General features: G+C 39.8%; 1 protein-coding gene across 1 annotated transcript in view; it reads left to right on the top strand.

The window, feature by feature from the left end:
* The window catches only part of LOC149147162 (uncharacterized), a 50,469-nt gene extending 46,571 nt beyond the window's left edge, over nucleotides 1–3,898 (top strand). The window contains exons 2-4 of the mRNA XM_089441731.1: nucleotides 1,614–2,050; nucleotides 2,147–2,792; nucleotides 2,967–3,898. Of these exons, the coding sequence (XP_089297857.1) occupies nucleotides 1,614–2,050; nucleotides 2,147–2,792; nucleotides 2,967–3,898 (2,015 nt within the window). The remainder of the gene's footprint in view (nucleotides 1–1,613; nucleotides 2,051–2,146; nucleotides 2,793–2,966) is intronic.
* The last annotated feature ends 8,851 nt before the right edge of the window (nucleotides 3,899–12,749 follow it).

The following is a 12,749-nucleotide window of genomic DNA, read 5'->3' as shown; positions in this document are numbered from 1 at the left end:
CTCCATTTGTAATATCCATGTTGCGGGATCCTTGCCATCAAACTTCCTCATATTGATTTTTGGAATATGGTGGGTCTTCGGTCCAACATTAGAGTCTATGAAATCATGATTAACATTTCTTTTGTTCTCATCATGAGTTTCCTTTACTACCCTTTCACCATTAGTAAGCATTTCTTGTAGAAACTTTGTCAAATTTGTCTTCAAATTTGTCTTCAAATCTTCCACATCTGTCTTCAAATCTATCTTCAAATCATCCGTCTTAGCTTCCATGCCATTCATCTTAGCTTCCACACCCTTTATCTTATATTCCACGCCATTTATCTTAGCTTTTGTTAGCTTTTGTGAGAGTGACATTTGTTGCACTTGGTCTTGTAATTTTGATATATCATGTAGCATTTCTTCCTCTTCTTCATGAGTCATGCTATGGATTTCAGGTTGCTTACTAGATGTTTTCATTTTCTTTCCCTGGGGCATCAGTTACCGATAATAATGCTCTACTATGCCCTTTGAATTCTTCAAAATAATTTTTCAAACCAAGCTTAAGAAAAAATTTAAAAAAAATCTACACACCTTTTTTCACTTTGTAGGAGCTCGATATTGCCTCTGATGTATCTCTGTAATTTCGGATCATCCAGTTCTGAAATTGTGATCTGCAGTAGTCCTCTGTGTCCTCTTTCCAATGCCACCAATCTGATCCAAATTGGATTCTCCAAGGAAGAGTTATGCCAAATCTCCCATAGTGACCTGATTATAGACTAGTTCAGTAGAGCGAACTTGTACGACATTCCACGAGTCACTGTTTCAACCTTTTTCTCTGAAAAATATATACAAGAAACTACATTCTGTCTTCTTTCTATACCTTCTTATGAAATTTCAATCCGATGCTCAGAGAGAAAGTTATGACGATTTTCCACAAGTCCCCTGTTTGGAATGTAATTCAGGAGTTTGCAAAAATACCAACTTCCTCAGATCATATCTCTGCAAATATAGTGCAAAAAGCTTTGAAATTCGAACTCGAGGTTCATTGCGATGTCTTCTCAAATGGGTTTTTTTTAGCTTCTGAAACATCGCAAAAAAATAAAAATAAATTAAAAAAAAATTAAAAAATAATAATAATAATAATAATAATAATAATAATTAAAAATTATAGCGCAGAAGGCTGAGGAAGGAGGATGCACGCTGCTAGGGTTTGCAGACGGCGCAGCAGACGGGGCTGACAGGTGACCAACGCGGGAGAGAGGTCGAGGAAAGTTGAAGAGGACAGATCGGGGAGTCGAATCTCGCAATACCCGCATCTCAGGCAACTAGTTTTCAACAGCAAAGTCAGGGTAAATAATTAGAGGCAAGAGCTGAGGGATAAATGGAAAATCCAAAGGGGAGGGGAGAGATCCCCTCCTTCAAAAATGTGGTAGCAAGGGAGACTAGCGCAGGCAGAATGCAGCATAACCAGAAGGAAAGCTATGCCCCAGTGATGGGTAACCTATGGCAGAAAAGGATGGGAGGAAAATGCCTACCTAGGGCACAAAAACAACCAAGATATGTCATTCCCTGCAACAAACTGGAGGAATATAACTGTTACATGAAGGACCATGCCTTGATATGAAAATTCATAGGCTACTGGCCATCTGAGAAAGAGTTATACAGATGGATTGATCAAAGGTGGAGACCAAAAGGCCATATAGATCTGAAACTGGGAGCAAAAGGGTTTTTCACAGCTATCTTCACGAATCTAGAGGATAAAGATTGGATCTTCGAAGAAGGTCTGTACTCCATGAACAATGCAGGCCTGTTCATGAAATACTGGGAAGAAAGATACAGCCCAGAAAGGGAAAAAATGCTGGACGCCCCAATCTGGGTTAGATTGTTCGGGCTCCCAGACGAATTCTGGGACCCTGAAATTCTAGAAGGAATCGGGAACTCAATCGGGGGTTTTGTTAAAATTGCAGAAGCTACAAAACGGGGCAAATATACTTCATATGCAAGGATCTGTGTCTACATGAATTTGGCAGAACCCCTCCCAGAAAGTATTGAGCTGGAATATCATGATGAAGTCTGGCAACAGCCAATAGACTATGAACATATCCCGTTTAGGTGCCGCAAATGCCATGAATATGGCCATCTATATCGGCAATGCCCGCTGAATAAGGAGGAGGAATCAAAAAGAAGTCAAGAGGAATATCAGAAAAACTCAGAAAAACTGGAGGAGACAGACAGGGGTTTTCAACAGGTCACAAGGAGAAGGAAACAGAGTAAGGAGGGACCAAAATCTCAATCACAAGAAAAGCCCAGCCAAACAATAAGTCAAAACAAGTTTCAAGTGCTTCAGAGCGAGAACGAGGACTATGAAGTAAATTTGGAGGACGACGAAGACCCTGGAAACACACCAATGGAAATTGTAAGTGAAGATAAAGGAAAAGGTGCAAATTTAAGAAAAACCATTGAGGTTCAGACGGAAGGAAAGGCAGAAAATACAGCAATGCAATCGCAGATGGATGTGGAAAACCAAGTAGAAAGTGAGGTGGAAGAGGAGAGAATCATGAAACAGCTAATTCAGGAATGGAAATATCTAGATAGTAGATTCATACCTGAAAAGCAGAAACAATTGTATAAGGAAGCATTTCAGAAGTACAAGGAAAAAAAAGGGGAGAACATGGACAAGCAGGTAATGACAGGAAATGAACAGGGGAATGGACAGGCGGGAATGGACGGCTCTGGCAAAAATAGTAGGAAAAGAGGTCGGAAAACGATGAGTGAAACTATCCAGACTGTGGGAGAAACGTTGATAAACTCAGGTAAAGTGATACCTCTGTCAGAGGTATTCTTCCCCTCCTACCAAAAGTTTTAAATGATTGTTATCAGCTGGAATATTAGGGGCCTGAATAGTAAGGGTAAACAGAGATATATGAAAGATAAATTGAAAAAGGAGAAGCCTAGCATTATGATTTTACAGGAGACAAAAATTACAGTTCAACAACTTGAAAGAATAATTGACAAAAATAAACTGCAATACGAAGTTATGGGGCAAGATGCTATCGGCTCTGCGGGAGGTATTGCAATTTTGTGGAATCCAAATGATATCATTTTAGAAAGCTGGACCAGCATGAGTAGAGTCCTTACTGGCCTGGGTAGGATAGTAGGAACAAAGGAACAGGTTGTTATCTCAGGGGTTTATGGCCCCCCTTCCCCAGGGGAAAAAGAAAATTTTATAAATAGTATGAAAATCATCCGCAGAATATATCCAGAAGTTGCTTGGATCATAGGAGGCGATTTCAATTTAATCAGATCCTTAGAAGAGAAAAAAGGTGGGATAAGGAAGGTGGACCACTTCATGGATAGGTTCAATGAAATGATAGAGGATTTAAGATTAGTAGACATCCAGACTATTAATGGGATATGCACCTGGAACAACAGGAGGGGGGGCAAGAACCAAATTGCATCAAGACTTGATCGCTTCCTAGTTTCAGAAGCTATCATGACTAAGGATGTTTTTGTCGAAGCAAAGATCATACCATCCCTGGGTTCTGATCATTGGCCGATTAGACTAGAGGTGGATATTAAAAGGAATCATGGAAAAATACCTTTCCGATTTGAAGCCTTCTGGTTAAGGAACCCAGGATTCATAAAGAAAGTTGAAGAATGGTGGATGCAGAGTACAGTGCAGGGCAAAGGAAAAATGCATACGTTCCAGTTGAAACTGAAGGAGCTGAAAGGGAGAATTAAAAAATGGAACAAGGAAGAATTTTGCAACATTATGGAAGACAAACAAAAACTAGAGGGGGAAATGGAATCTCTTCAACAAAAGATGATAATGGAAGGCAGAACAGAGGAAAGCATTAGAGAAGAAGGGGTAATTCTTGGAAAACTAGAAGAAAGACGAAAGCAAGAAGAAGTCCTCTAGCGGAAAAAATCAAGAATAAAGTGGTTAAGGGAGGGGGAAAGGAACACTAAATTCTTTCATCAGGCTATGATCAAACATAGACAGAGCAACAGGATTCTATCCATCAAAGATAAGAATGGGAATAGAATGGTCGAGCAAGCTGAGATTGAACAAGTCCTGATAGATCACCATAAAGGAATCCTAACTGAACCTCAAGCTGATCGAACGAGAGCAATTCAGGAAATATGCTCGGCCATTCCTCGTTTAGTCACAGAGGACCAAAATAAGGCGTTAATGAGAGCTGTTACCTTAGAAGAGATAGAGGAAACTGTGAAAGCAATGAAGAAAGGTACTGCTCCAGGCCCGGATGGCTTCACAGTCGATTTCTACCAGGCGGGATGGCACTTCCTGGGAAAAGAGATCCTTGATCTGATAGAAGAATCTAGGATGAACCAAAAGGTATGGCCTGCCATTAACTCTACTTTCTATGCTTTAATTCCTAAGGGGGATAATTTAGAAGATGCCAATGGTTTTAGACCCATAGCTCTGTGTAATGTTATTTACAAGATTATAACATCCCTGATCGCCAAGAGATTAAAACCCCTTCTGGACAAGTTAATATCTGCTGAACAAACAGGTTTTGTTGAAGGTAGACAGATCCTTGATGGTCTGGTTGTAACTCAAGAAGTTATTCACTCTCTAAAAACAAAAAAGCAAAAGGGTATGATGATCAAATTAGACTTGTCGAAGGCTTATGATCGACTTAACTGGAATTATTTGGAAGAAGTCCTGGAAAGTTTTGGTTTTAATAGGAGGTGGATTAAGTGGATCCATAGCTTGATTTCTTCTCCAAATTTTTCTATTCTTGTTAATGGAACTCCCTCGAAAACATTTAATGCTTCTAGAGGAATTAGACAGGGAGATCCATTATCTCCGTTTCTTTTCATTCTAGCAGCCGAAGGTCTGGGTCGATTTATTAAAAAAGAAAGAGAAGCAAACAGAATCAAAGGTCTTCAGCTCTGGGGAAATAATTTTCCCTTAACTCATCAGCAATTCGTTGATGATATCATGTTATTCGGGGAACCAACTGTCAAAGAAGTAAGACAACTTAAAAGAATTTTGGATTTATTTGCTGAGGCTTCTGGTCTGGAAATTAATAGAGATAAATCCTGTATATTCATATTTAATACAGTGGAGCAGGTCAAAACCCACCTTATAAGATTATTGGGCTTTAAGAGAGGAGAACTGCCTACGAAATACTTGGGTAATTTATTGGACTTTACCTCCAAAAAGATGAAAAATTGGCAAGGAGTCCTGGATAAGCTGAGAAACAAAGTAGCAAACTGGGCCTTCAGAGTTTTAAATATAGCAGGAAGGATAGTTCTGGCAAAATCAGTCCTTCAAGCTATCCCCATTTATCCCTTGTCGATAATGGCTGCCCCTTTAGGAGTATGTGCAAAGATTAGAGAGATCATTAGAACTTTTATATGGGGAGGGACTAACCAGAAGAAAAAATGGGCCCTAGTTTCTTGGAATCAGTTAACAGAGAGAAAAGAAAAAGGAGGTTTGGGGCTGAGGGACCCTGAAATTCTCAACAGAGTTTTGGGAGCAAAGCTCTGGTGGCACTGGCTTAGGGAGGGCAATGATCTTTGGAAAGCCATATGGAAAACAAAATACAATATGCCTGACTCCACAGTTGAGATCTTAAGACAGAGAGAAACCCCCAAAGGGTCAACAATATGGGACCTAGCTCGTCAGAACAGAGATTTGGTTGAAAAGCATACCTTCTGGGAGATTCGAGGTGGAGAAGAAGCCAATTTCTGGGAGGATAAGTGGCAACAGAAAGAAAGAATGAGCAGAATTCAGAGGCTTCAACAGATTCGGGATAGAATAGAAGGAGATAGAACATGTGTCAGAGACTATTGGAAAGCTAATGACCCGGAAGGAAGCTGGAGAATATGGACTGATCCGACTGAGTGGGACAGGGAGCTCAGCCAAGATCATCAAGAAGCCTACAGGAAAGAGGTAGAATCCAGGAAAATTAGAGCTCGCACTGGAAAGGATATCCTCAGGTGGGGGAATTCTATGAAAGGCTCCTTCACCACCAAAGAGGCTTACTACTTAACTGATACCCAAACCAGAGGTGAAGAGAATTTAGACTGGAAAATTATATGGGAAAGTAACTGGTGGCCGAAAGTCTCCATATTTATATGGCTTGCAACTAAGAATAAGATTTTAACCTGGGATCGAATCCAAAAAAAAGGCTTCAATGGCCCATCGAGGTGCTGTCTATGTAACACTGAAGTGGAGACCAGAAATCACCTTCTGATTAACTGTCCGTTCGCAAAGAATCTGTGGATGAACACTAAACGAATATTTGGCAAATCCGAGATAGCCCCCAGTGAATTCACTGAAATGGTTTTTCAATGGAATAAGGAAGTTTTTCAATGTAAAGTGGTCAGAAGAGCGTGGAATCTCATCTCAGGGTTTGTACTTTGGATGATATGGAAGGAGAGGAATCGCAGAGTATTCCAGAATATATCAAAAGATCCGGAAGTAATCTGGGAACGAGCAGTCAAGTTAATGCGGGAAACAATCCTGGTTGAAAAGTGGGATGGGGAGGATTGGAAGGCTAACCAGGTTGAGGAGGGAATCCTGAACAAGTTAAATCTAAAGTTTGAGATGGTCCATCACAAGCAGAACTCCCGACATGATATGCAGACTCAAAGCCCCGATAAATTCAGCTATCCCAGAGAAAACTTCATCAAATTAAACTTCGACGGGGCCTCGAAGGGGAACCCGGGAGAAGCTGGTTTTGGAGGCATTTTCCGAGATAGTAACAAGCAGGTAAGGTGGATTTTCGCAGACTGGGGTGGAGAAATGACAAACAACGAGGCAGAGTTTTGGGCTCTTCACCAGGGATTGCGAATCGCTGTAAGAAATGGTTACACTAATTTAGAAATTGCTGGAGACTCTCAGATTGCGGTTGAAACGCTGAAAAAGCTCAGTAATGGTCGAGATTGGGAGAAGGTCACAAACAGCTGGCGTACGGCTGGAATTATCCAGGAAATCGCAGACCTATTGAAAAGAATCGAATACAAAATAATAAATCACGTTAGAAGGAAGGGGAATCAGGCGGCCGATTTCATGGCAAACTGGGGATGTAGAGGTCGTGGCAGCACGGTGGATAATCAATGGAGAGCGGTGTGCGGGAACAGGGAGTGGAAGGACCTGGCAGAAATAATTAATGCAGACCATGATCAAGCTACAAGCGGAAACACGAGGATCAATGAGCTGGAGCAATGAGAGGACGTGGAGGTCCCGAGTAATGAACCTAGATCAGTCGGGGCAGAGAAGAGATATGATCATAGGATACAGGGCAGTACAGTGGCGGCGTGCGTGGAGAACGGCCCAGGATCACATCCAAGGTGAAGCAATAAATGATCGAGATCTTAGAGGAGGGTGGAGCGGTCTGTCAGACCTCTTGACAGCGGATATTAATCAAGGAATGATGGCCAAAGGAAACGTCAATGGCAAACGAAATTCGAACCAAAGGTGTACGATGAGGACAGGAATTCGATATATACCCAAACGGGGAAGGAAGATCAGTCATTTAGCTGTTTCCTAATTTGGAGAGGTGCGGACATTGCTGCTGAGAGACAACATCTTAAGATAAAAGTTTCCGGGCACCAGAGATTTCTCTGCGTCAGATCCGCGGGTAACATGGAAACAAGGCAGAGAACCAGGGAGGCAGAGGAGCAGTATAATTCAGCTGTTGAGAATAAGAGCCGGAAAGGAAAGGGAATTATGAATGAAGATCAACCAAATGAGATCTGGGAGATCGAGGACGAGTCTGAGGAGGAGTTGCCCCGAGGCGAGGGGAACGTGCGGTCTTTTTCTCAGGACAGGTTAGCAGACGACGAGCACCAGCAGATGGAAAATGACCACCCTGCTCCGCAGGAGGTGAAGGTTCGTCGTTATGGCATGAGAAAACGAGAGAGGGGCCCCGACAGAGGTGCGGACTCGAGCAGGAAAAGGGGCCGGGGACAGAGTAGGAGGACGCAGGAGGAAGGAGAGAACTCCAGGCAGGACATGAATCCTGTTAAAAAGGCAAGAAGGACGGTGAATCACAGGGTCCGGCGGGCAGAAAGGGCCTATCAGCGCAACACCAACCCAGCAGTTAGAAGAATTATGCAGTACCTGGAGGAGGAGTCTCTCCAGGACCAATCTGAAGATGAAATGGAGGATTGGGAGTTCCTTCTTCATGATCCAGGACATACCAGGGGAAGAATGTCCTTGTTTAAACAGTCCTTGCACATATACTGGGTTATGAAGAGGCTGCTGGCAAAGGCCCTAGAGCAAGTGGCTAAGGAGATGGTCGAGCTTGCCCAGGGAAGCCCTGATATGCGTAGAGAATTAACTTTCATCTGCATTGCCATGGAGAGGCAATAGGAGAAACTGGACGCAATTCATCAGCTGCTGAAGGGAGACCAACAAGATGCAGAGAAAGGAGCAAGTCAGCAACCAGCAATGGACAATGTTTGACATGAGATATGTTCAGGAAAACTCATAGTCTTTCTAGTTACAGTTTTTTGCATGATTTAGATAGAGATATATATTTCTTGCAGACTAGTAGTATTAGAAAATCTCAAGACTGCCTTGTCTATTTGGCTAAGATTATCAGACTTTGGGCCTTTTACTTTTGGGCGGCCATCAAAAACTATAGATGGATTAATTACCCGGTTTCCCCATGTGGGCGGGTCTTCAATATTTTTGATACGATGTAATGTTTTATTTTCTATCCAGTAATAGAAAGAGTACCACCTCAGCTTACAAAAAAAAATAATTAAAAATTATAGCAAAAATTCCACGATCACCTATTTGGAGCAGTGAAACCCTAGAATCCAAAGCTCTAATACCAAATGTTATGAAACCAGCTCAAAAAAAGATAGAATGGATAGATCAACGCCTTAGAATTCAGCCTCTTCGAGGGGGCAACCTCCTTTACATTACATAAACGAACAATTCTTGGATGATTCAAATGACCAAACCTCCTTTCTATATATGGGAGTCTAAGGAGTCACAATATAACCCAGTCGACCTAACAATAATAATATAAAGCCACAAAAATAACAATAGAGGGATTATATGGGGCACAGAAATAACAATATGGGGACAATAGGGGCACAACAATATTAATAAGGGATACAACTACAATAGTAATGGAGTAATCACTAGTATTATAGGGACCTAACATTGATCATTTGTGAACCTTGACACATCCGGTAGTTCCAACGTTGCTAGAAATGGAAATTTTGGATTGAAAGGCATGGGAGGCCTTTGATAAGGCCCAAATTATGGATTCCAACCTTGTTGGTATGGGTTTTTCCCCCGAAATGGTAGATTTTGACCATAAGGAGATTGATATTTCCCCCACTGAGAGGTATTATGACCATACAAACGTGGATTTTTCCCCCACAAATGTGGGTTTTGACCAGGGTAAGTTTGATACTAACCCATCATGGGTCATTGAGAACCATAAGGTGGATAAACAACTTGTGAAGAGTATGGATTATAAGGTTGTTATTGTAACTGTTGACCCTGGTGGTAAAATTGTTGACCCTATTGTTGCAGGGGTTGACCTTGTTGATACAAGGGTTGTCCTTGTTGATACAAGGGTTGTCCTTGTTGCTGCAATGGCTGTTGATAAATCCCTTGCTCCACATAAGGTCCTTGTTGTACATAAGGTTGTTTTTGTTGGAAAGTTCCTTGAGGAATTTGCTGAGTTCCAGGTTGGTACTGATAGGTTCCAATTTGAAATTGACCAGATGCCCCAAATGAGGTATTTGAACCAAGCTGCATTTGGGGTCCTACCTGTTGAGTAAAGGGTGTATTTTTTGAGGTTGTTTAGAGCCATATGGAGGGTATGGTTTTTGGCAGGGTATCTGGGCCAAAAGAGGTTGTTGATACTAGATTTGGCCTGATTCAGATGGAAAGGATGATCCATTAGGATAAGGTACACTGGCAACATTTTGTCCAACTCTGGTAGCATGAGTTTGAGATGCACTTACATAGGTTTCACCCAAAACAGGAGGTACATATGGAGGAGGTGGTTGTTTCCCCCCATGCGGTGGGATAGGTGGTGGCACATATTGTCCACTTAATGGAGGACCTGAGGAACCTATATGGACATTAACTATCCCAACCGTAACTATCAGTTGTACAGGAACTGAAGAAACTGCAGTCGGTATAGGAATTTGAGAGGCCACGCTTGAAACAAACAGACCAGAAGTAGGCATGGTGCTCGATGACAAAATGGGATATTGATAAAGTGAAGACGCATTTGGAGTCCCCATCAGTTGTTATTCAAGAAAGTGAAAAAGAAAATAACTATGAAGAAGAGAAGTCTCTTAATGAAAAAGAAAAAAATCAAAAACAAGTTACTCCAACACATTCAAATAACTCAACTCCTATTATGGAACAACCTTCAGTATCTGTTTCAAAACCACCTTTTCCTGAGAGATTAAAACTTGATGAAAGGGTATAAAAACATATTTTATTGACTAATTATGACATGTTAGATGAACTTAAGAATTTTTGCATAAAGATTCCTTTGCTACAAGCCATTAATGAAATACCAATTTTTGCAAAGACAATTAGGGAATTGAGCATAAAAAGACCAAGAAGAAAAAGAAAAGAAATCAAAAGAATCTAACTAGTTGGAAAAATTGCAAATATCATGATGGGTAAGACAACAATTCAGAAATATCTTGATCCAAGAAGTCTCATTGTGAAAACACACATAAATGGTGTAGAGATCCAAATACATTGATTGATCTAGGAGCATCTATAAACATCATGAGTAAAGAAACTATGAATCAATTAAATCTTTCTAATCTTCAATATACACCTACATTGTTACAACTGGTAGATAGATTTGTAATCAAACCTGGTAGTAGACACATCTAAAGTAGAAGTTATTTATAAATTATCAATTCCAACCTGTCAATCATATGTTAGACGTTTTCTTGGTTTCTCTGGTTATTATAGAAGATTCATAGAAAACTTTACAAAATTGCATCTCCACTTTTCAAACTACTCACAAAAGACTGTGAATTCAATTGGAATTATGCTTGCCAAAAGGCCTTTGAGATATTAAAAGAGAAAATGATCCATAGAAAATTTTAGGGGCGAATGTTCGCCCTTTGGGGGAATTAAGGGGTTTTAAATTTTTAGTGGGCGAATATTTTGTATCTTAGTACATTTTTACAAATCACTTCAAATAGCCCACCTTATTTTAAGGGAGAGGGTAAAAAAGGTAAATTTAGCCCTTGAAATTAGGAGTTACAACCTTCCATTCGCCAAGTTTCAAGAATAGGTTTTATTTAAGTGAATCCTATGGTACAAAGGCCCAAATACCATATTTATAAAAGAGGTATGGTAAATTAATAAAAATATAAATAAATGAGAGGTATGGTAAATAAATAAAACATTTTTAATATTTACTCCATAAGTCATCTTATATACATGCAAGGGTGTAAACAAATAAAAATATAAGTAAATTGGAGGTATGGTAAATAAAAACGTATTTTTATACTTACTCAAAAGGTATGGTAAATAAATAAAAATATAAATAAACTAGATGCATGGTAAATAAATAAATAAAACCTCTTTTTATATTTAGTCCATAACCCTCGTTCTATTTATGAAGGCTCAAGAAAGAGGTTTTATTTAAGTGAATCCTATGGGCCAAATACCATATTTGTAAAAGAGGTATGGTAAATTAATAAAAATATAAATAAACGAGAGGTGTGGTAAACAAATAAAAAAACAAATTATATTTACTCCATAAGTCACCTTATATTTAGCCCCAAGGGATAGCTCAAATGGTCGAGTTCCCGTTGATAGTACTCTCCCGGTTTGGGAGGTCACGGAGTCAAATCTCCTCGACGCCCTCGGGGTTAGGCCCGATCTGGCCGAACGGCAGTTCCCTTCGGGTGGAGCTGCCCCGATTATCTACGTGGACGTAGCGGCCCACCTCTGGTGCCCCGTGAACCACACAGAAAAAAAAAGTCACCTTATATTTACAAACACTCAAAAAATGCGTTATATTTAGGTGAAACCTATGGGCAAAATACTATGGGACAAATACCATGGACTAGATTGTTATTAATACCATGCAAAAAAACATTCTTAACCATAATATTAGTATTAATAAAAACAAAAATGGCACATGGTATTCACCAAAATGGAACGTTGTATTGACCCATGGTATTCACCTGGAATGTAGCCTATTTAAATGGGGGAATTAAACCAGCATAGATCCATCTTTACTCTGGATCTACTAACCCCCGAGAGGTATCAAATATCGTGATATGCAAATTAGCATAGAGTGAAAAAATATTTGATCCAATCAAGAGTAAAAATGGATGTTGTAATTTAATGTATGTTAAACATTTTAGCTTGGTTAAAATAAAAAATAAAATAAAAATCAACTATTAATTTTATTAATTTTTATAAATTACTAATAGTAATTTTTAAGCTCCAGGTTTATGATAACCCATGGTAATACCATGGTATTCATGTGAGCATATACTATTTAAAGGGGAAATTCTATCATCTTAGATCCATCTTAATTCTGGGTCTACCAAGTGCTCAGAGGGATAAATAGATTTCATCCCCCTAAGAGTGGTAGATGTGGAGTTAAGATGGATATAGGTTGGTTTTTATGATAATGAAGATATTAAATAGACTTAGGAAATTATATTGTAAAAACATCTTAAGGTGAATGGTTAAAGCACAAAAATTGGACAAGTATATTTGTATACTTCTGTTTTAAATTGAAACAAATCCAGGGCTAAAAGGAATGGAC

The sequence above is a fragment of the Pinus tabuliformis genome, chromosome 9 (assembly GCF_031772625.1).
Source record: "Pinus tabuliformis cultivar Carrire ecotype Pingquan chromosome 9, CPIR1, whole genome shotgun sequence".
NCBI classification, from domain to species: domain Eukaryota; kingdom Viridiplantae; phylum Streptophyta; class Pinopsida; order Pinales; family Pinaceae; genus Pinus; species Pinus tabuliformis.
This window is presented reverse-complemented; position numbering and strand designations above follow the sequence as displayed.